Source organism: Stegodyphus dumicola, chromosome 8 (assembly GCF_044657685.1).
Source record: "Stegodyphus dumicola isolate Sdum_Otavi_A_Nest chromosome 8, ASM4465768v1".
Taxonomy (NCBI): domain Eukaryota; kingdom Metazoa; phylum Arthropoda; class Arachnida; order Araneae; family Eresidae; genus Stegodyphus; species Stegodyphus dumicola.
Window position 1 is genome coordinate 20,761,010 of NC_140775.1, and position 22,393 is coordinate 20,783,402.

The 22,393-nt window shown below is 33.8% G+C and overlaps 1 protein-coding gene across 2 annotated transcripts in view; it reads left to right on the forward strand.

Annotated features, from left to right (window-relative positions):
• Positions 1 to 21,783, forward strand: part of LOC118189431 (acetylcholinesterase-1-like) — a 43,904-nt gene extending 22,121 nt beyond the window's left edge. For both annotated transcript variants that reach the window (XM_035360027.2, XM_035360025.2), the window contains exons 3-6: positions 4,525 to 4,836; positions 11,717 to 11,898; positions 17,521 to 17,972; positions 21,603 to 21,783. In XM_035360027.2, the coding sequence (XP_035215918.1) occupies positions 4,525 to 4,836; positions 11,717 to 11,898; positions 17,521 to 17,972; positions 21,603 to 21,768 (1,112 nt within the window). In that variant the 3' untranslated portion in view covers positions 21,769 to 21,783. The remainder of the gene's footprint in view (positions 1 to 4,524; positions 4,837 to 11,716; positions 11,899 to 17,520; positions 17,973 to 21,602) is intronic.
• Positions 21,784 to 22,393: the final 610 nt, after the last annotated feature.

The window sequence follows — 22,393 nt, forward strand, 5'->3', positions numbered from 1 at the left end:
TTTAACACATTGGTCACCATGGGGGTCACCGGCAACCGACATCTACGAGTTATTTAGTAGCGCGGTGGGGGTCACAAGTACCAGCAAAGATCTTTAAACAATCGTTCAATGCTACACCGGTCGCATTCTGTGTGTATTTGACTACGTAAAGTGACCCACATAGCCCTTCTGCTTCTTGCTGAGATTTGGCCTGAGAATAATGTTTGAAAGAAACATTGCTCATTTGTACAAGAATGTGCGTAAAAAATAACTCTTTAGGTTCAAACGTGACTTTATAAACGTGGTAAGAAAATAGAAAATATCAAGATTACAACGTAATAGAAGTAATTATGGAACAAACAAAGCAAAGTGGTTGGCAACGCTATTCGTTCGGGGCATGCAGTAAAATTATTTCATTAGTGCTGTGATGGGTACTGGTGATTGCACATCGAAAAAAAAAAAAAAAAAAAAAACATAAAACTTTGTTAAAAAAAATGCACACAAAAATAATAAAATGCTAATTATGTTTATGCATACTTTCAGAATAAGCCTGAAAACTAACATTCATGTTTCAATCAATTTATATAATATTCTGGAGCGATAAATGTGTTAAACATCAGAGAAGTGAAATTCATTCATTTAAAATGTGTAATACACATTATGCTATCTAACATCGTCAAAGAACTTGTACCTAAACCTATAAAATTTATTTTAAATTAAGTACAGTTTTTTGTAACAGTTAATGTTTTCCACTAATAAACTATTTTTTGTAATTTTTAACGTACATTTTTAGCATATTCATTCGTATATTAAAATGTGCAGTAAATGATTTTACAGAATATTTTTGATTCACCAATGAAAAGTATTTCATCTCTTAATCATGAGTTTAAAAACAAGGAAAATTTATTTACTGGTTGTTGGGTCAATAATGATAATGAAAACATTTTCTAGGAAATCATTTTTAAAAGTTATACTAAAATTAATAAGGTGAATCACTACTAAATTTTTATTCATTTAAAAAAAATGAAAAAACGAATTATAATTTCTATACAGAAAATTCTGATTTATTCATCGGTGAAAATAATAAAAAAGGCCCAACTTTTACATACATACATAGAAAGCAAAAATATTTGTTGCACCGCAGATTTTATGAGCAGGTGTAAATTAAAAGGTCAATATGCATTAACTGTAAATTTTCTTTTGTGACTCCACCTGTCGCATTCGAAATGGATGCAGTCGATAATGTATGTATGTATGTATGTAATAAAAACAAAGTCAGAAGTAATTCAAGAGCAGGAGTAGGAATTTGGATTACGTATGTGTTGTTACATAATGACTAGGAAATTGTAGGCGAAGGCAGACAAAATCTTCAGTTTTATTTTCAGCAAATTGTTACGGCTACAAATCGGCACATTAAATATGCCTGTTCCGAAAGGCTTACATTTTTTATAACTTTGTAGAAAGAAAGCAGCAGCGAACAGACATCAGTGTAGCTAAGCCAAAGCGTAGAAAGAAAGTGCGTAATGTTAGGATGAAATCTCAAATCAGACTGAGTTAGTTTTGGTTTTCAAAGCATTGTGATTGATAGTTAATATTTCTGTAAAATTACTATTGGCTGGTTGAGTTTTAGTTCCATTTACACCATCATAATTACGTAAGAATCATCTGATTTGAATCGTTAATTTAATCTTTTATATATTCTTTATTTTCCTTACATGTATAGAAAATAAATGTGAGTCTTGGCAGTTTTACTTCAGTGCAGAATGTGACTAGAGATATATTAGTATAATAAATCATATGCTTATTACGGGGTTGCATTATGAGTTTTAGAAACCCTAAACACCTCAAAGGATCTGCTGCCACTACGTACATTTACATTAGTATAACACCTGTGTCTTCCAAATTTCTTCCCTGTCAAACTTGGTTTTCAGTTATAGTAAACATCCCTTGGTTAATTCGGCAAAGAAAACATTTTTGTGTTGCTCCCTTTCCATTAATCTCTAAGCATATTTTTTGTGATGCCTTCAGTACTTCATGCTCTAATCATGTGCTTATTTTGCCTCATGGTTAATCCAGCTCTGCTTATATAAATAAATTACCAGGCACTGGATAAAAGTAACAAGACTATATTGATAGATAATATGTCAGTTCCAAGTAAGGCAAACTTTAAAAACAGTAGGCTTTCAGTAATCGTACTACCGATAAATTAAACATATAAACTCAACTAGTTCATTTTGTTTTCTGTGAAATTCGGTAAATGACATGGTATGAGATCCAGGTGCCTCACCTGTTTAAATAAATATATGATTATAGATGACTGATTTAGTATGGACTGGTCAGATGAATCGTAGCCACCCAGATGGGAAAGTGGTAAGCGATGCTGACTGCCGAATAGAAGGACCCGGTTTTGAATCACGGAGAAGACATGGCTCTTTGTAAATGTATACTGTCTGTGGCGTCATGGAACACTCAAAATCTGTGGAGAGTCGAAAGTCCTCTCGAGAGGTTTTCGGTGGGAAAAGAATGCTGGAAGGCCCTCGGATCCTGTCCCCCTGGTGCTCTCCCTGAGGTGGAATTGAAATCTCCCTGAGGGTGGAATTGAAATTAAAGTTTGATTATCACCTCTCTATCCAAGAGGTATGATCCAAGATACCCAAGAGGAATAGGCCAGAGCCCATACCTCTTGAATGTATGGGCTCTGGCCATCGACTGATGCTATTTTGTACTTCGTGGGCTTGTTCTGATTACATAAGACACATGATATTAATAACAAAACAAGAACAGATGAATTATATTTTCAATACAAGTTTCGGATTTATCGTGTATGGAGAAAACTAAACATGTATATATTGCGTAAAATTAAGCAAAGCAACAGATTGTAAGGATCTTAAGTTTTACTAATGTTTATTTTATTTTAAATCTTTACTATCACTTCTTATTTTCTACTTCCGGCCAGAATTATAAGCGTTAACGTATTTATGAAAAGTTTGTCTGGCGAACGCCAAGTATTTAAGTTGTGGCTTTTTGCCAAGCGAGAGAGAGGAAGCAGTTAGTCGAAGCAGGCCGCTTACCTTAGAAGTTTCACTCAGTTGCTGGTTGCCTTCCAGGCCAGAGGTTTAATCCTCTTGATAACTTTAAACGTATTGTAGTGTTAGCAGTTCTCTGTACTACATACGGCTTCCTGTTAATATAAGGCCAATCTTCCACGTTTATTATTTCAAAGTTAAGAGTTTATTTTTATTTTTATATTTTTACGTTTAGACCACAAGTAGTGGGTCTTTGTATTCCGAAGTACGGAAGTTATTGTAAATACAGAAAAATAAAGGGTTTTGTATACCCTTCTTGTGTATCCTGTCTACTTCCCACAGTTATTGAACATAGCTTTAGTAAGCTCACTGTTCCGAGTCAGGTCCTTGCATGTTCCCGAAGAAAGTAAGACGGAACATTGAACCTGATAAGATAACAGCTAAAAAACTAAAATCTACGCCAAACACAAGCTCTTTTGCTTTATCTAATTTTATATTTTACTTTGGCGTGTTTCTCTTCTATCTTGATATATATATTATGTTAGCTCTTTCGTAATGTGAAATGTATTTTGAAGGATGGTATATGTAGATGGGTATTTTTTATTGATGAGGTATTCACCAAAGTGGATATATCTTTTGCCAAAATTACCATACGTGGAAGTCTGAAAACTCACATCTGTTATTGAGTCTATTCTGTGATGACCAATCAGGCCCTTGTTTTTTTAAACAACCATGGACTAGAGCTTGCTAAGATATTGTCTAGCAATTAATTGCAGGAGACTAAAATGCCATGCAGAAGATTCCAGCATGAAGATGCTGGAAAAATGCACATTATGATGCATGCTTAAAGTATGGGTATTATCAGAAAGAAAATGAAAATTCACTTTGCAAAGTTTAACCTTACATACATTCCGATTTAAATCGCATAATTCAAATGAAAATCGTGAAATTTTTTCAAATATAAGAGTAACATTTTACATAAACACTGCTAGAAATAACAATAATTCCGAACTGAATTTTCTCCGAACAATGCGTCTTTAATGCACTGAATTCTTATTATTACCTTATATTAATAATTTAAGCAAACATACTAGCTTTCTAAAACTTACTTAGCTTTTAAATAGTATCTTTATGGTTATTTACATGCATTTGTTATATCTGAAATTTCATATGGATCAAAAAATAATTCTTCATTACCGATAGACTTTCCTTTAAAATGTTAGAGCGTAAAACGTTATAGTTAGGAAATCATATTGTTCATTTCACTTTTTTTTTAGCGGAAGTTAATTAAATACATAGAAGCAAACTGGTAGCTCATATCAGCAATAAAGCATTCCAAACTAAAATTGTTTTAGCGGTATTAATATTAGTAGAGCATAAATTCATTTCTGTTAATTGAACGCATTACGCCCCTTTCGTCTTGCATCAATGCTTATTCGATAATGAGGTACTTCCATTTCCTGTTTAATGTGAAACTACAAAGCAAAGCTGAATCTAATAATTCCGTCTTATTTTACAGGAATCTGGGATATACTGACTGGACTTCAGTGGGTTAATGAGAATATCGAAGCTTTCGGTGGCGATGTGAGCAGAATTACGATTGCTGGAGAAAGTGCTGGATCCATTGCTGCAGGGCTACTGTCAGTGTCACCTTTAGCTCGCGGACTTTATAAGAGACAGATTATGGAAAGCGGATCACCAGCATACACAAATGCCGATAACAACACACAAAACTTGGATCGAAGTCAATTACTGGCAGAACTAGTTGGATGTGCAAATGAAAGGCATTCCATCGTGACGGCACCTAGCGAAGTTGTGAAATGCTTAAGAGGTACAGTTTAACAGAAGCATTTTATGTAACAGTGATGACCACAACTTTACATTTCACTGTATACAAAACAAACCTGTAAGATGCATTCGAAGGAATTGACTGCGAGCTTTATATCCTTGAAAATTAATTCTAAAATGTATCATTGGCGGCCATTATGTTCGCACATATTTCTCGTAGACATGCACTCTCAGTAAAAAACATGTTCCAAATGATATAAATATTCATGTAGTGGACTTTTACACAGAAAGTTATTTTTGTAAAATTTAAGAATCCTTACTCTTTTTACGGTCCCCTTGTTCATATAGTTATATTCATTAAACATTTGTTCTTAGACTCGTTTGACATGAACAAGATATTCAATTTCAAAGTTTGAAATTTTTTACTTTGATCAATGCTAAAAAGGCAAACATTGTCACTTTTCTTGAAATGTTCGTTAATAAATAAATTTGGGTTATTCCAAATTGATTTTTCTTCTATTTGCTGTAATTCAGTAATATATATCTGGGATTTACTAGTAGGTAATTATATTCAATTAATAATTTTCTGATATTTAACATACTTATGTCACTTTCACACAAATATTTTGTAAGTTTTCAAATGCTAAAATATGTTAAAAAAGCTTTCAGATGCAGTTTTATTACTTTATTACTCCGCCCTTCTTAGCATGCCTTCGTGGTGTAGTGGTCAGCACACTCGGCGTGTATTCGAGAGGCCCGTGGTTCGAGTCCTAACGAGGGTATTGCTTTTTTTTCATCTCTCTTGTTTTAAAAATAACCTAATGACTCTACAGCATCATAATTATAATCTAATAATTTGTCATGAAAAGCATTGACCAAAGCTTTTCATGACAGGCTCATATCAACCTGCTAGAGGCCGAACGGTGAAGTCGCTAGTGGTAGTAGGTAGGTAGGTGATGGAGGACAGGGACGCCTGATGTATAACATAGGTAAACAGGCATGTGTCCCACGTCCTCCCAGGGCCGAATCGGGAGTTTATTTAGTTTTAAACGTAATGCATATATTGTCATACAAGCGCTCTTTTGACATATTCGTTGTACATTGCTATATTCTTGACATGCGTTCAGATGATGGTGGACATATACATACATAAATACATAACATATAAATAATAGACATACAATTAAATATATAGGTAAACATATAAATAAACACATAAATAAACATAAAAAAAATACAGATTTAAAGAAGCTGAAAGACTTCTTACAATTATTAACATACATAAATGAACTACAATAAAAGTAAAACAGAATAAAAATATAAATAAAAATACAAAGAACAGACGCATTAATAGCATTAAAAACTAATTATATATAAAATAACTAATTTAAATGCAAATAACGCATAAATAGTCATATAAGGCTTTCAGCAAAATACTATGTAAGCACAGAGTATAATTATAATAAATGCAAATAACATGATGGACGTGTGTATACTAATGATTGATTGTGTATTGCAATTGTCATTATTGTGTTTGGCAGAGATCTTGTTCAAGTGCTGCTATTGTGTCGATTATTTTACACTATTATTTTACGCTAGTGGTAGTGCGGTCCGGGATTCCGGCGAACAGGCACGGATGCTTAGGCGTTTTCATGGTCTTATGTATGTATAATATATAATTTTTTCTAATGGCGGGCATTTGCCAATAACGGCATTGGCCACTCCTAAGGCCAGAAGTGATGGACATTTTATTGCACAGGCAACTAATAGGTCCAACCGTTCATATAGTCCTATCTGTTCCTTCATAGGAGGTAACGGCCACCGTTACGTCCTATGAAGAGATGGACAATTTTACATCCATGCCTTCTTCTTGATTCGAACCCAGGCCTTCGGCATCGCAGTCAGACTCCCTAACCACTATACTATCTGGGCAGTTATGCATGTATAATATGAAAACGAGCCAGTTTTCCTTAAAAATCCTCCAAGGGGCATCCCTTTCATTGGCGGACACCCTTGTGTGCGTCGCCGTAATCAAATAAAAAATGATTGCGTACCAATGTTCGTAACGTAATCTATGGACGTCAGAAAACTTTTCACTAAAGTGATGTTTTATTTTTAACTAAATCCTTCTATTTAATTTTATCGTATTTTGTCTTAAAACAATTTTTGTTTCATTTTTTTAAACGAGTATAAACTTTTTTATTATAAATATAGGAAACAGAAGATGGTTTTAAAAGTTACATTTCGTTATTTTTAAAAAACGTTAAATAAATTTTAAAATGTCAAAACATAAGTATGTGCCTTATTGAAAACATTTTTATAGCTGAAAGTACGTCCATTTCAAAGCTTTTTTAAATAAATTGCCGACCTTTATGAAATTAATTCCAATACCAAAATTGGGAAGCGTTTTGATTCCCTCTCCCTGTGAATCTAGCTGGTATTTATTATCCACAGATTAAAACTTCAAATCAGCAAAATATTACTATCACTTCAATTAGTTGACCAAACGTTTGTAAGATATGCCTAAATACTGTTATAAGCGGTCAGTTACACTTAAATAACGATAACGATAACTCTTTTGTCTAACACGGAGAAATCATTAACTTGGAAAATAGATAAATTTTGTTTGTAATGGTAACTTCCCAAATGCATTCCCCAAAATCCTGAATTTAGATGGTCACCTAAAAGTTTTTTCTCTCGAATATCTGCTAGAAGTTTGAAACTCCATTTATTCTTTTATTTTTAGCTATTTAAGTTGCTGTGGATAGTCCAGTAATTTCATATTTTATTTCCTGAGGACCTCATACATAATGCACTCTGAAATGATCGTACGATGGAATATCATCAAAATAGTTTATTATAGGCGAATTTTAAACAAAAACGAAAATAGTAATACGATCCTTCAGAATGTAATAAATTTGCATCACTTTTTGTGTTTTCTTAAATAACATAAGGGTGGTCCATCAGGGGCCTGGGACCTTGAGGGTCCTGGGATCTTTTCTGGCACGACAGACTTTAAAACCGTCTTATGGGCTACTAGACATCCTAGGTCTGGGTGGTTCTCCTTGCTAGGATGTGTCTGAATATGATGTGTTCGGGTTGGAAGCCCGGAGAAGGCTTGGATGTTTGTAAGCGCATAGTATCTGTGCGGCAAGGGATCAGTCAAAATATAGTGCCCACTGAAACTTTTTTCGAGACGTTGATGATAGAGGAAGAGAGGTAGGAGACATTCTGATCTCCCTCAGGGTAGCTTTTCCCTAAAACTGAGAGATCTTGTCTCACGTTACATTAATCTGTCTGAGAGATCAAAACTGCACAGTTAGTCGGATGGGATTATACCTATTAGACCAATGGTAAAATTCTGGTGTCCCGCACACAGTACCTGCGTACGTCTAAAATAACTTCCAGTCAGGAGGTTATTACTATAACGAGAGGTAAATTTCATTTTGTTAGGAGGATAACTGTGGCCACTTTTGTTACCTTTAACATTCAGCGCAAACTAAAATTGCTGTCGTTCGATATGATTACTCTTCTGCTGTTGTGCAATCTATCAAACCATTCACTTCATTCTTTATGACGAAATGGAGAATCTCATTTTCTATCTGAAAAGAAGAATGCATATTTCTTTAGTAACATAGATTAATCTCTCACAAGTGGTTAATTAAAATTTACAATATTTCATTGTGATGATTAACAGCAGCGTCTGTAATTTAAGTGTTAAAGAATTTGTAAAAGTTCAAATCTGCGTTAAGAAGAACTTGAATGTTAACGGAGTATATTTCCACCTTCTTTTTTAGTATGTTTAAAAAATTCTTCATTGTACTGCTAGATAATCTGAAACTGGACCGCAAGTCCATAATCAATATTTAAGATAACAAAGCCTGCTTTTAACTTTTTGGAACACACCTTGTTTCTATATGAAAACTTAAAACTCCATTACCTTCACATAAAATTTTCCTGACTGACGAAAATGGCATCTGAAACGTTAATAAAATGTTTATGAATTTGGAAGATTTAAATTCTTAAATAGAATTTCAATAAAACTGAAGTACATGCAATGATTACTGTAAATTAAATAGGTTATTTGTCAAATTTCATGTATATTTACTAATAATTTTTCGCCCACCAGCGGCCGAGCGGTAACGTCGCTGAACACTAGTAGTTCGGTCCGAGGCTCGAATCCCGCGAACGGGCTAGCTGCATTGGCGTTTTCGTGGTTTACCCCATGTGTAACGTGTATGCGAGCCAGTTTCCCTTAAAAAGTCCTCATCCCTTCATTAAGGCAGATAGCCCTCGAGGGCTTTGCCATAATGTAATAAACCTAACCAAACTAATAATTTTTCAACTTACGGAATTAATTGTTAAATATAATATAGACGGTAATGTTGTTAATTATATACAGGGTGATCAAAAAGTCAGTATAAATTTGAAAACTTAATAAATCACGGAATAATGTAGATAGAGAGGTAAAAATTGACACACATACTTAGAATGATATGGGGTTTTATTACAACCAAAAAAAAAAAAAAAAAAGCTCAAAAAATGTCCGACAGATTACTGTTATCGGGCCTTTTTTCTTCGAGGAAATGCGTGATTCTGGTTTTGTAACTGCTACCGTGACGAGTGAGAGGTACGCCGATATGTTACAGAATCGCATCGTCCCCAGCCTGGCTGATAAACACCTGCTGGAACGTACGTTTTTATGCAGGATGCCGCTCCACCCCATATTGCTAGACGCGTGAAAGATCTCTTGCGCGCGTTGTTTGGTCATGATCGTGTGCTCAGCCGCCACTTTCGTCATGCTTGGCCTCCCAGCTCCCCAGACCTCAGTCCGTGCGATTATTGGCTTTGGGGTTACCTGAAGTCGCAAGTGTATCGTGATCGACTGACATCTCTAGGAATGCTGAAAGACAACATCCGACGCCAATGCCTCAACATAACTCCGGACATGCTTTACAGTGCTGTTCACAACATTATTCCTCGACTACAGCTACTGTTGAGGAATGATTGTGAACATATTGAGCATTTCCTGTAAAAAACATCATCTTTGCTTTGTCTTAATTTGTTATGCTAATTATTGCTTTTCTGATCAGATTATTGCTTTCCTAATAAAACCCCATGTCATTCTAAGTATGTGTGTCAATTTGTACCTCTCTATCTACATTATTCCGTGATTTATTAAGTTTTCAAATTTATACTGACTTTTTGATCACCCGGTACATTATACATATCTGAAATGTAACTAATTTATTAATAGCCTTCATATCTACGTCTTCATTAATGCAACTGACGTTTCATTTTATAAATCGAAGCACAGAATACGCTTCAAAGTGCAATTTTCAATCAATCACCTCTCATTTTTAAACTCATTTATCCAGATTATGTTTCATTTGGCTCCCTCCACAGGAATTCATATCTTGAGTTTGTTGATTGCGTATTAACAAACATCTTTGACTTATTTCTCTGAATTACAGCCTGAGTTACATTACGCAATAAAATCATGAACTTTTAAAAAAAAGAAGTTAGTAAACAGTAACAGAAGAAAAGCTGTTTGCCTCTGTTAACTTGCGTAATTGAGAAGGGGAGATGCGGAAAGTCATAAGATGGTGCCTTCCCCGAGAACTTTCTAAATAACCTTTAAACTTGAACATTACTTATATCACGGTCCCATGCACCACGATTTATTTAATGACGTTCTCGTTTTTTCTGCAGGTTATTATGTATATCAGGTTATCTTTATCATTTTCAAGTATTTTATTTCAAAAGCATTTATCATTCTTATGGGTATCTAATTGGCATTTATGTTCAAAAAATATATTGCGTTCAAAAAATATATTATTTCCTATATCATTTACGTTCAAAAAATATATTATTTCCTTAATATGCCATAAGAAACATATCATGATACCTATACACAATTATTTTACCATATTAACTAAAAGGTTAAAATATGATGTTTATTGCATCATTAAAATGTTTTATTGCAGAATAATACAAGTTTATATTGCAAATGAGAAGGAAATACGTTCACGAATTTATCTTGATATAAAACACTACCGTAATTTTTCGAAAACTTTTACAATGCACAACTTGACGTTTCTTTATATCACTAGGGCTGGCAGGAAGAGGGCTTTAGCGAATGGCAAAGAAAATTATGCTTTCAGTCACATGATTTGTTAAACATTGATAATGTAAGATTTTATGTTAATTAACCCGATTATCTTATTAGCTGGCCTATACTCCCATCAAAAGGTAAATGAGTTAAAAAGGTGTAGTATTATAGAGTTTGAAAGAGAGCTTTTGCAAGTGCAAGCTAACTGCTACTCTGCTGCGCTTTACGTTCTTTGAAGTGAATTAATCAACTTTAGCTTCGGCAAGCAGCTTCGGCTTCGCGAATACTTAGGGCCGAATCAAGGCTTAATTAGACACTTTTTAGTTTATATTTCCCATTCAAATTAGACTTAAGTATTTATTCCGAACTTTCCGCAATAGCGGAGTTTATGTCTATTTATATTTTTTCCGTTTTATATAAAAGTCAGATTGGTGTGTTAGTGAAATTTTACTTTGAGCTATGAGTGTTGTAGTTAGAAGGTTATACAAGACAATAAGTCAACTGATTGTCTATATGGTTCTAATAACTCAGCGTCTAATACTTAAGTAGTTAAACATACTATAATATGACTTTTAATCTTCACTGCAACTTAGTTAATATTTTATAAACTTCTCATAATCAACTCTTCACCGTCGCTGACAACTGTGGCTCTTTGAGATCCGTCATCTCATATAAATTCACGCATGAATTATTCTGTATTAAGCTGCGTTTTAAATCTAAAATGACTATAATTCTTTGATCAAAACCATCTTTGCCTTTTGTACTGTATATCTACGTTACTTTTAGTTACGTAAAATGTTTTGTTTTTTAGAAATTGATGCAATGGATCTGATTAAAGCTGAAGCCAGCATAGATCCATATTCTACTAGAAGTTTTATTCCACAATGGGGAGATGCTCTGTTGCCAAAGAATCCTCGTGTGTCCATAATTGAAGGCAATTTTCAGGATAATGAAGTCTTACTTGGAAACAATGGGGATGAAGGATCATTTCAGGTAAATATTTTGCTATTTAAAGAGTAATACATGATATATTACAATTAGCATACATACAAACGGAATTTGTCTTCCCTGATAAGATATTACCAAATGTGGTAAATGTGGTTCCCTGATAAGATAGTACCAAATGTGAAACGTTATTTAATTTTATTTCTTTCCTTTCTGTCTCTTTTCGCCAAGAGTTTTGCTCATTCCAGAATTTATGTAAATTTTAAGTAGCCAGCAAATTGACTATAAAGTATAGAATTTTACTAGTGGGAGATTTTGGGCTTGCGCACCGCTGCCGTGCAGATCGAAGAAATCAAACTGCTGGAGATGCTAAAGCTGGTTTGCTCTGAATAATTTAGACCAGAGGTTTCCAAACATTTTTTGTCCCGTTGACTATTTGCGATTTTTTTCTGTTTTTCGTAAACCCCTTCCTAGGAGCGTTCCAAAGCTACTCAGGCAGTGTAATGTATATAATGAGCGTTCCAAAACAGAGTAAAACCGAAGGTTAAAGTTTCACCAAAGGCGTTCCAAAACATTCGGATGAAAGCAAAATGTAGACGTCTGTCCATGACAAGAGCGAAATTTCCCTGACAGGCTGAAAATTTTATCAGATGAAATTTTACACTGGTTGAGCGGCTTTATAACGTACCCTAATATTAAATTCTTAGAAATTCATCAATTTCAATCGTGTTTTTGTGCTGACAAAAAGCTGCTTACTATGATAGAGTTTACAGTACACTGAAATATTAAAAATAAAGAAAACATGTTAGGTTTTCATTCATATACCTTTGTTAATCAAGATTACATAAAATGCAAATCTAGTAAGATTCTTAGATAAAATAAATACACAAAAAATCAATGCTTTTAATGGGACGGATGAAGCTGATGCTTTTGGAGAAATTTTTAATATTTGGCTTCAAATTAGTGATGCTTAACCTTAAATCTCCTTGGCCAATAATTTCCAGTCCGTCTTCCTCTCCCTCAAGAAATTTGGCGGCAGCGCTGACACCCCTGAGATATAAAGTGTGAAAAATAACAAAAAACAGTCTTGCGACAGTCTATAATGCAGGATGAGTAACATTTAACTCTCTCTGAAGCCAGAATTGTTGATACACCTCCTTTAAACCGCACCTTAAAGTTCTTCATTAATGCTTATTTCAGTCAGTTCTTCTTGTAACACGACATCCGATTCTTCAGAATCTTTCAAGTCAAATTGTTGACACACCAAAATCTTTCAAGCGCTTAGGGTCTATAAAAGTCTTAATTAGGCCCTGTTTTGCGGTCCGGGTAAGCTTGTAGTCTCTGCCTAGGTAAGTTTAATATAGTTGAATTTATAAGCTTTGAGCTGAAATCGGATCCAGATTGGCTGGTAATTTTATGTTTGTATAGTTTAATTTAATCTCCCACAAGTGGTGATGTAGAATGAACTTAAAGTGCTTTAATTACGTGTCTGTGTTTTTGATGGTTAGTTATTTTGTTGGTGGTAATTCACCTCCTAAGACAAGGATAACACCTTATTAAGACTATAATTCTAATAGCTAAGTAGATGGAACTCACAGCAGATGTTACACAGTATTGAACAGGCAATGTAAAAAACAACAAAATTAGTTTTAGCACTTCATCGTCGGATCTCCATTTATACTTTTATTAGTTCAATTGCCTATTTCTGCAGTTTTTTACCGGGTTATCCTTCTCCAAAACAAATATTTTACATCACTATTTTAAACCACAAAGTACTAGACACATTTACCTTTCTTTCAAATATGAGCATTACAAGCAGAAGAATTAAAAGTAAATCTTGTAAAGCTTAATCTTGCAATATCATTAATACAGTAGCAAACAAAAAGGCATTCGATAGAATATTTATTTCTTTCATTTTAAAGAAATGTTTGAATTATAAATCGTATGTATAGAAAGTGAGAAAATATAACTGAGTTATTGTTAACACATCTTGAAGAACTTGGAAGAAATAAGTCCTAAACTATTACATGGCATTCCTAAATAAATTTTGATTTTTAGCGCATCTCATAAAATTTTCCTTCTTCCCCCCCTCCTCCCCAAAAAGGGCTATTTGTCTCGAAACACGATTTTGGTGTCGTTTCACTTTTCATTCGAGTCTGTTGCTCTTCAGCTAGGTATAGGGTATTTTTCCTTCAAATTTTATCTGTCTGTTATTTATCTTAACACTCTAAGCCATTTAAAAGCAATAGATGCAGTTCTTAAAAATATTACTTTTAATTTTTTAATCCGATTAATTTAATTAAAAATTAATTCAATTCATGATACATCTTATTAAAAGCATTAAATATTATTATTATAGAATTACGTTATAAATCCTTTCACTTTTCGAATATACAGAAGATACATAGCGTTTCCATATTAGTTTAAATATTATTCATCTACTGTCCTGTAAAATGTTTCACAATCCAATCTCCTCCATTGATAATCTGTACTGATTAAATCTGAACGATTTCATATCCCCCCCCAAGTCTTCTCCCATTTAAGAAGTTTTTTAAACCTCTTAAGCTTTTGGCGCCATCTATACTTCAATGGTGAAATTAATTTCTGGTAGCATAAATGAATATTTTTAATTTCTGTGTTAGCATTCCGGACGACAACTCTACTGAAAATATCTCCGTTTGCATTATTTTTCATAAAATAATTTTAGTAACTATATTTTCTTAATACTAAATTACACTCGGCATCTTCGTATACATATTGTAAAAAACAAACTGATAGCAAACGACGTTCGCTAACAGTATCCTTAGGCTCTAATTAACAGTTTTACTATTTCAAGAAAATTCTGATGGAATATAAAAAATAAATAATTGACTTTCTTTCTCAAAATAACTGCGTGGCCAAATAAATATCCTTACTAATATTATAAATGCGACTGTGAGTTTGTTTATTTGTTATGCTTTCACGCCTTAATTACTTAACCGATTATCATGAAATTTTCAAAAAATATTTTTGATATATTAGAAAAGGTTGTAGGCTATAAAATATAACTTATTTGTTGAAACTTAAACGATATAATAGGTTTTATAGCTTAAAATGATTGTCGTTTTATAAACATTAAATGTTGAAAGTTTCATAACGATAAGTCAAACGATTAAAAGTTTGTCTTCGCGCGTAGGCGCGTGGCTTAAACCACATAAACGTTATATAGCCTATAACCTTTCCTAATATATCAAAAATATTTCTTGAAAATTTCATGATGATCGGTTAAGTAGTTAAGGTATGAAAGCGTAATATTTATTAATTAAGCGTTTATTCATTTTTATTTGTTTAATTTAATTTATTATTTAAAATCCTTCAAGATATTCGGCTTTTCGCTTTTCTTTCATAAATATTTTTCAGTGATTATGAAATATTCGCAGCAGTTTTACTAGATTTTGGGGCCATACACTCCGCGTAAATACAAAATATCCGCGGCCTATTAGGTATTGAAGAAGAACAGTATTTACTGAAATTTTACGCGGAGTGTATTTTTAAAATTCACGCGGAGTTGAAACTTATTTAAGAGCATCAACGGGAGTGAAGCCGGGGATAAAAGCTAGTATAACTATATTTTTATCTCTTAAAATAAAATATGTATCTTATCATGGTTAAGGTATTACATCAAAATATTTTCGAGTAAATACTCTGTATGAACGATATAACGGAAGTAATTTACATTGGTACTCATACCGCTTTTGTTTCCTCAGTAACTGATTAACCGATTAAAAAAAACTAACCTTTTAACAATGTATTAATGCCAGTTAAAATAATCCATACTACCAAAGAAATCACGATTCGGTTTACAAAGTAGAAAGGACTCACTCATAAACAAACACGACAGTCGAGCAAGTGGCATTTCATCCATTCTTGGTGCCCTTATTTCTTTTCTTTGAACTTAAAACATCTCCAGCCTAATCTCCATGTTTCGTTTCATAGAATTACTGTATAAGTCTTTTTGGTTTTCCCAAAGTATAATATGCTCAAAGATTAAGTATAATTAGGCAAACTTCAAACTTAATGTGACGTAGATTTCAAAATCCGTTCCAAACTAACGTTTCTTCGCTTTACTTTTAAATTCTATACTGACGTGTTTCTCTTTAAGAACATTCGAGAGTTAACATTTTATGTTGAATTATAATGAAAGTACAACACGTATCGCATGATAAAATATATACATTTATATAGAGAGAGAAATTTAAGTTATTTGAGCTGCAATTCGAAAATGAGAAGAACAAATTAATAAACTGTTGTTTATTTTAAATGTAAACCGAAATGTAAGCCGCCGAACAGAAATATTGGTTAGTGATTCTGACTGCCGTACCAAAGGGCTCTGGTTTGAGTGCCGGAGAAGGCATGGATATTTGTAAATGTACAATGTCTCTGCGGCATGAGGACAGTCAAAATATCTGGTGAGCTGAAAGTTCTCTCGAGAGGCCTATGGTAAGAGAAGAGGGATGGGAGATCCTCGGACCTGTCCCCCCTCCGAGTGCTCTCCTTGAAAATTGGAGGCGGAACTGAGCAAAATATTACTGTCTCCTATATGGTGTTCAAAGCTGTTGCCAATGGCAGGCGCAATCTTGTCTCCTTGCCAAGATGAATTTCGTTGGCTTGGTCTGATATCAGACAAGCGAAATTAGTCGCAACACAAATACCTGATAAATTGCAGATAAACTCATCATATATATATATTAAAATTATGTATATGTTGACTAATAGCAATTCGCTATTTATTTTATTCTGTACATTGCCTTACCAGGCCAGTTTCTATAGTTTTTTTTTTTTTTTTTTCCTTGCACCATTAATGTGTTTCTCATTTACTTTTAACCAGCGGTCGCGTCGGGAAATGAAACAGAAAAATTGAGACTTAAGTTACATTAGATGTTTTTGTCTGCTTAATACTCAAAACGTTTTTTCGTGTACAGTCTCCATTCTTCATGTTTTGGCGAAACGCGTTATGGAATTAGCTGGATTCGAAACTCATTGTGCCTTTCCGTTGATAAGTCCGTAATGAGATTCGAATTAGGCTAATTTACCATTTACCGCTTCTTTGTAATTTTGCTTGTGTTTTAAATAATTTTAGTTTTAAATAATTTTAGTGTTTATTTTTAAATGTTTTAGGATTGTTTAAACTTTCATCAACATTTTTAACTTTTAAATTTGATTTGAGTTTTACATTCACTTTTTATTTGCCAGTTTTCTTGTTAAGTATTTCATACTTTATTTAAACTTTTTGTAATGCAATTTATTTTTACATAATGTTAAAAAATTTTACACGGAAACACAGTATCACATTTGCTTTTAAGCAATAAGCATGAAGAATTTCCTTTTTGCCTTGTTTCCAAATTTTGCAGCTCAATGCGCAAAATTCTTGACCGCACAGGTCTTTTTTAGTTTTTTCTCCTTTCTTGCTATATATATATAGTATATATATATCAAACTGTTATTTTTAACAAAGTAAATTACTTATTCAACAGCTGCTACCAATCCAGCAACAAAATATATAATATCCAGCAACAAAATATATATGTATATATTCCAAAAGTAAATATGGAATGGAGATCTTAGTTTGTTTTTTAGAATTTATTACATCAATAAAATTTATTTCGTTTTTATATCGTCTTTCCTTTTCAGGTAGCCGTTAAATACATAGATACTTTTGGCTTCTTTGGCGAAAAAGATCCTCATATCAATAATACATTTGGTGAAGATTTGATCCGAGAAATCTTTGCCAAATTTTCTAACACAGAAGGAGTGGTGAAACACTACTTACCTGATAACATTACCGAAGACCAGCATGAATTAATACGCCAACAAGTTTATACTGCTTCTGGTGACTTTTCATTGCTTTGTCCGACTGTCTATTTCGCTGAGAGATATGCTGAAAAAGGTAATAACGTATACTTTTACCTGTGGGACCATCGCCCAAGTACAACTCGTTGGGCCCCGTGGATGGGTGCGGCCCATTTTTCTGAAGTGCAGTTTGTTTTTGGAGATCCTCTGAAGCATCCACACAATTATGAGCCCGAGGAAGTTCACCTTAGCTCTCAATTGATTGAGTATTGGACAAATTTTGTCAAAAATGGGTAAGTATTCGGGCAAAAGTAAAAGTTTTAAAAACATAAGGTTACGTATTATCCCATCCGTCGTAAAAATCGGCAATCATAGAAGGCTTAGATTTCACCAAAATTGCGCCAAATGTTTCTAAGGAATTCTTAAAAGTGTGGTTTTGTTTGCTTTATTTGATTACCGCAAACTACACAAGAGCTATCTATCTAAGTGAGACGATGTTTTCGTGGAGCATTTTCTGAGGAAACTGACTAATATCCACGTTACGCACAAAAAAAAAAAAACGACGAGAACTCCCATGCAGCCAGTCATTCGCCTAGAATCGAGCCCAGGTCTAACCACCGAGGTTCAGCGACGTTACCGCTCGGCGGCTGTAATTATGCGAAGGAATTGATGCCTTAATGAGCAATTGGCTGTTTACATGCTTCTTTTTTTTTTTTTTCGCTTAGTGAAAAGGCTTTCGTCGGTTTCTACTGTTTTCTTAGGTCCTCCGATTTTACCGGAAGCTCTATTTAGAACACTATGAATCCAGATTTCAGACGTGTAATTATTCCAATCTATTCCTATTTTGTCATCCGTATTCAGCTGACCATATCGTGTCCATTAATGCATACTTTTTTGATAATAGGATTCCATAACATCGAAAATAATGGATTGTTTGCTATTTTGTGGAAAGCAGGCCTAAAATTTTAATCATTTAATAAAAATGCGACAAACAATTACAGCAGTAATAGGTAATTTATATCATTGTTCATAAAAAAGGTGATTTATCGAGAACAATCGGAATTACATCATACGTAAGCGCAGGTATTACGTTTATACATTAATTGGCCCTAAATCGCGCTGCTTAGCGATAGGTTTGCAGTCGACGGGATAATACGTGAGTACCAAAATGAGTAAGTGTAAACAAAAGTTTTCGGGTAAATAGCTATGTACGCATACGTTTAAAAGTTTTCCTTCATGTAGTTTTTAGTTCTGATGCACTGAAATGTACTTGAAGACGAAACGAGCACAGTAATGAAGAAAACAGAGTTAAGATTTTATTTACAATGTAATAGTGTTATAGGATAGATTAGATTATTTGAATATTTCAAATTAATGAGAAATATAGGATGACAATTATTGAACAACATGAAATAAAACGTAAATTTTTTAAAAGCTGCTGAGGGCACAAACTTTAATTAACATGTAAACGTCATTATAGATATTCGGATTTAGGTTATGACATGTTCGATATGCCTGCCATCTTTGGCTATGATGTGGCACAGACGGATAGCAAAATTCTGCATGACCCCCTGAAGTGTCGGAACATCGATGTTGTCGATGACCTCCTGAATGGAAGTTTTCAGCTCAGTAATGGATTTTGGTCTACTTTTGTAAACATTGTCTTTAATAATGACAATGTCAAAATGAGTCATGAGTGAAAAAATGAGTCACACGTGTTCAGATCCGAAGAATATGGCGGCCAAGCGAGTCCCATTCCAGTGCCCTCTGGGCACCCCAAAGCCAGAATGCGGTCCCCAAAGTTCTCCTCCAGGACATCAAACACTCTCTTGGTCCAATGAGGGCGAGTTCAGTCTTCCATGAACCACGTCTTGCCGAAATCAGGTGCACTTTGGATAATGGGGATGAAATCATTTTCCAAAACCCTCACGTATCGTTCAGTAGTTACCGTGCCATTAACGAATATCGCACCGATTATTCCGTGATTGGACACTGCACACCACACAGTCACCTTTTGAGAGGGTGGACAAACTTTTCAATCGCGCTATACGCTCAGGCACGCTGTACCGTGACAATAGCAAGTTGCGTGCGCATTCGCATACTAGTTGCCATCATGCCCTGCGGCCAACCACGAAGTTTGAACTTCATCACGCAAACCGTTCAGAAGTTATGACAGTTTTATTTCATATAGTTCAACAATTGTCATCCTGTATATGCCTAAGAGGAAGATTGCCTTTTTGGAGGATTTTCTTGGGGAAAGCTTATTCATATTCACGTTATTTTGCGGGATAAATTACAAAAACCAACCATGCAGGCAACCCATTCGCCAGGGATCGAAACTAAATCAGACTGAACAACAAGTATTCAGTGGTTTTTAACAATTCAGCTATTGGTGAGGCCTTTAGAGTGTAATAAATTGCAGCAAAACCAGCAGTTGATGCAGTAATTACGCTAAATAGAAATAAGCATATTTTATACAGCAAATGCAAAAGAAACATTCAATTTAAATTATCATAAACTTGAATATGATGCGATACGAATATGCATCTTGTTTAAATTCAATGAGGAATTTACCATGTCTTCACACACTTTCATAACGGACACTAATTTGGGAAACGCTTAAACGCTAATCAAGTTCACACTAAATATGTTCTAAAACAGCGGTTCTCAACCTTTTAAACTAACTTGTACCATCTAAACAAAACCATAATTAAATAAACCAAACTAATAAACCAAAACTCAAGTCGCCTTTAAATCTAAAACTACCGAAGGATATGAACATTCTATCAGTTGCATAAGAACTTTTGTTAAATTTTGCACTTATTTTTATAAATCTGTTTCTTTAAATACAATAGTTATGTTTCGATTCGTAATCTGAATGTTTGGGATTTCTTATCTTTCTAATCTTAAGAGTTCTATAAACATCATTTTCTTTGATTTTTACAATGTTACGCTCTCCAACATCGTAATGATTTTTAGGTTAGCTTTGAAAACATATCTTAATTTAATTTTTAAAACTACAACAATTTAATGTAATGAATATGGCATTGTGATTAAAATATTTCGGTTTCTTTTTATCATATTTTTTTAGAAAATGAATTTGGGGAGGAAGATGAAATTATTAGGTTTATCTTAGATCTGCAGAGCTCTCAGATTTTTTTGCTCTAAACTCTTTCATAGTTATGGCTGAAATTATGATCTAGTTCAAAACAATACACAGCCAGCAACAATACAGTTTCAGTATTCTTAAATATTGCTTAGTAAATCTTATATATTTTACACTGAATACTGTGATCTGAATATATGACCTAAGTTATTAAACGAAGAAATAGTACATCCTGAAACTCCTCAGGCGATGATGATTTCTAATACCTAATTTCAGTGATAGATAATATCTACCGAAATTTGCTATTTCTTTTTAAAGAATTTCCTTAAAATAAATAGGCCGCCAAAATCAGAAGCATAAAGAATTTCAGATGTTATACACGAAAAATGTTTTTCAGTATATTTCAAACGAGTTTCTACAGTTTTATCATGAAACTTGAAGCTTATGATTTATTATAAAACATAAATACTCGGCTTACAGATAACAATGAAATCGCTAAATGAAGTCCATTATTCAAGTATCAGATACTTCGTTAACAATCTAGTTGCCACTGAGAATTGTGGAAATGTGATTAAAAAACTTACTAGCCCACTCTTTCTTGCCCTTGTAAAAGAGGTGCTATTACTATATGGAAGATAAAAGTACTGCGCTTGTTTTGCTGATTTCCGATATCACTTATGTCACCTTTTGCGCAATGACAAACTGCTCTGAAAAATTTAAACTAAGTATTTTATATGCTATAAGCATATACATATATAATTTTTGTATTTTACACTTTTGAACAAACTCTATAAGTTTTTCTCTTATTACCAAATAGGAAACCAAGCGAGTCATGGCCTCTATATTCCAAAAGTGATCCTCAGTTTAAGCTCCTCAGCCTTAAGAATAAAGAAAAGGGATCTGGACCGAATCGCAACAACTGTGATTTTTTCAGACCGTATTTCGGATTTGTAACACCTGATGTTCAAAGCTGTAATAAATGAGTCTAAAAAAAGGGACTAGTATCTGATTGTTATATTTTATCTTGTGAAGATACGCAAACTACAGTTTTATAAACAATAAACCTCAGTGTTACATAAATATATTACCGGAAATGTATGAAAGCAGGCTTTACGTAGAATGTCTAGGCCAAAGTATTAAAATGCCGAATATTGAACTTCAAAATAAGAAAGGATTCATACATTTCTTGACCATTTTGTGTAATGTCAAAACACAAGCTTGGAAAGTCTAAAATTCTTCTGCTAATGGTGTTTCTAATTTCATGTGGGAAAACTTTTGACGCTCATCTCAGATGGATGATTAGGTTTGGGTTAATAGATTAAGGCAAAGCAGATCGACAGTTATCTGCCTATGAAAAGGGATGCCTTCGAAGAGGAGTTTCCCAGAGAAACTGGCTTGTATCCATGTTACACGTGGAAAACAAACCATGCTGCCAGTCCGTTCGCCGCGATTCGATCCCAGGTCGCACTATCAGTGTTCAACGATGTTACCGCTCGGCCTCTGGTGGCCTCCATCCCATATGAAATACGTTATTTGCATTTTAGTCTTTGCTCAGAATTGACGAAATACACAACTTTGAATTTGCGCAGCAAAGACTCCAGAAAAGCT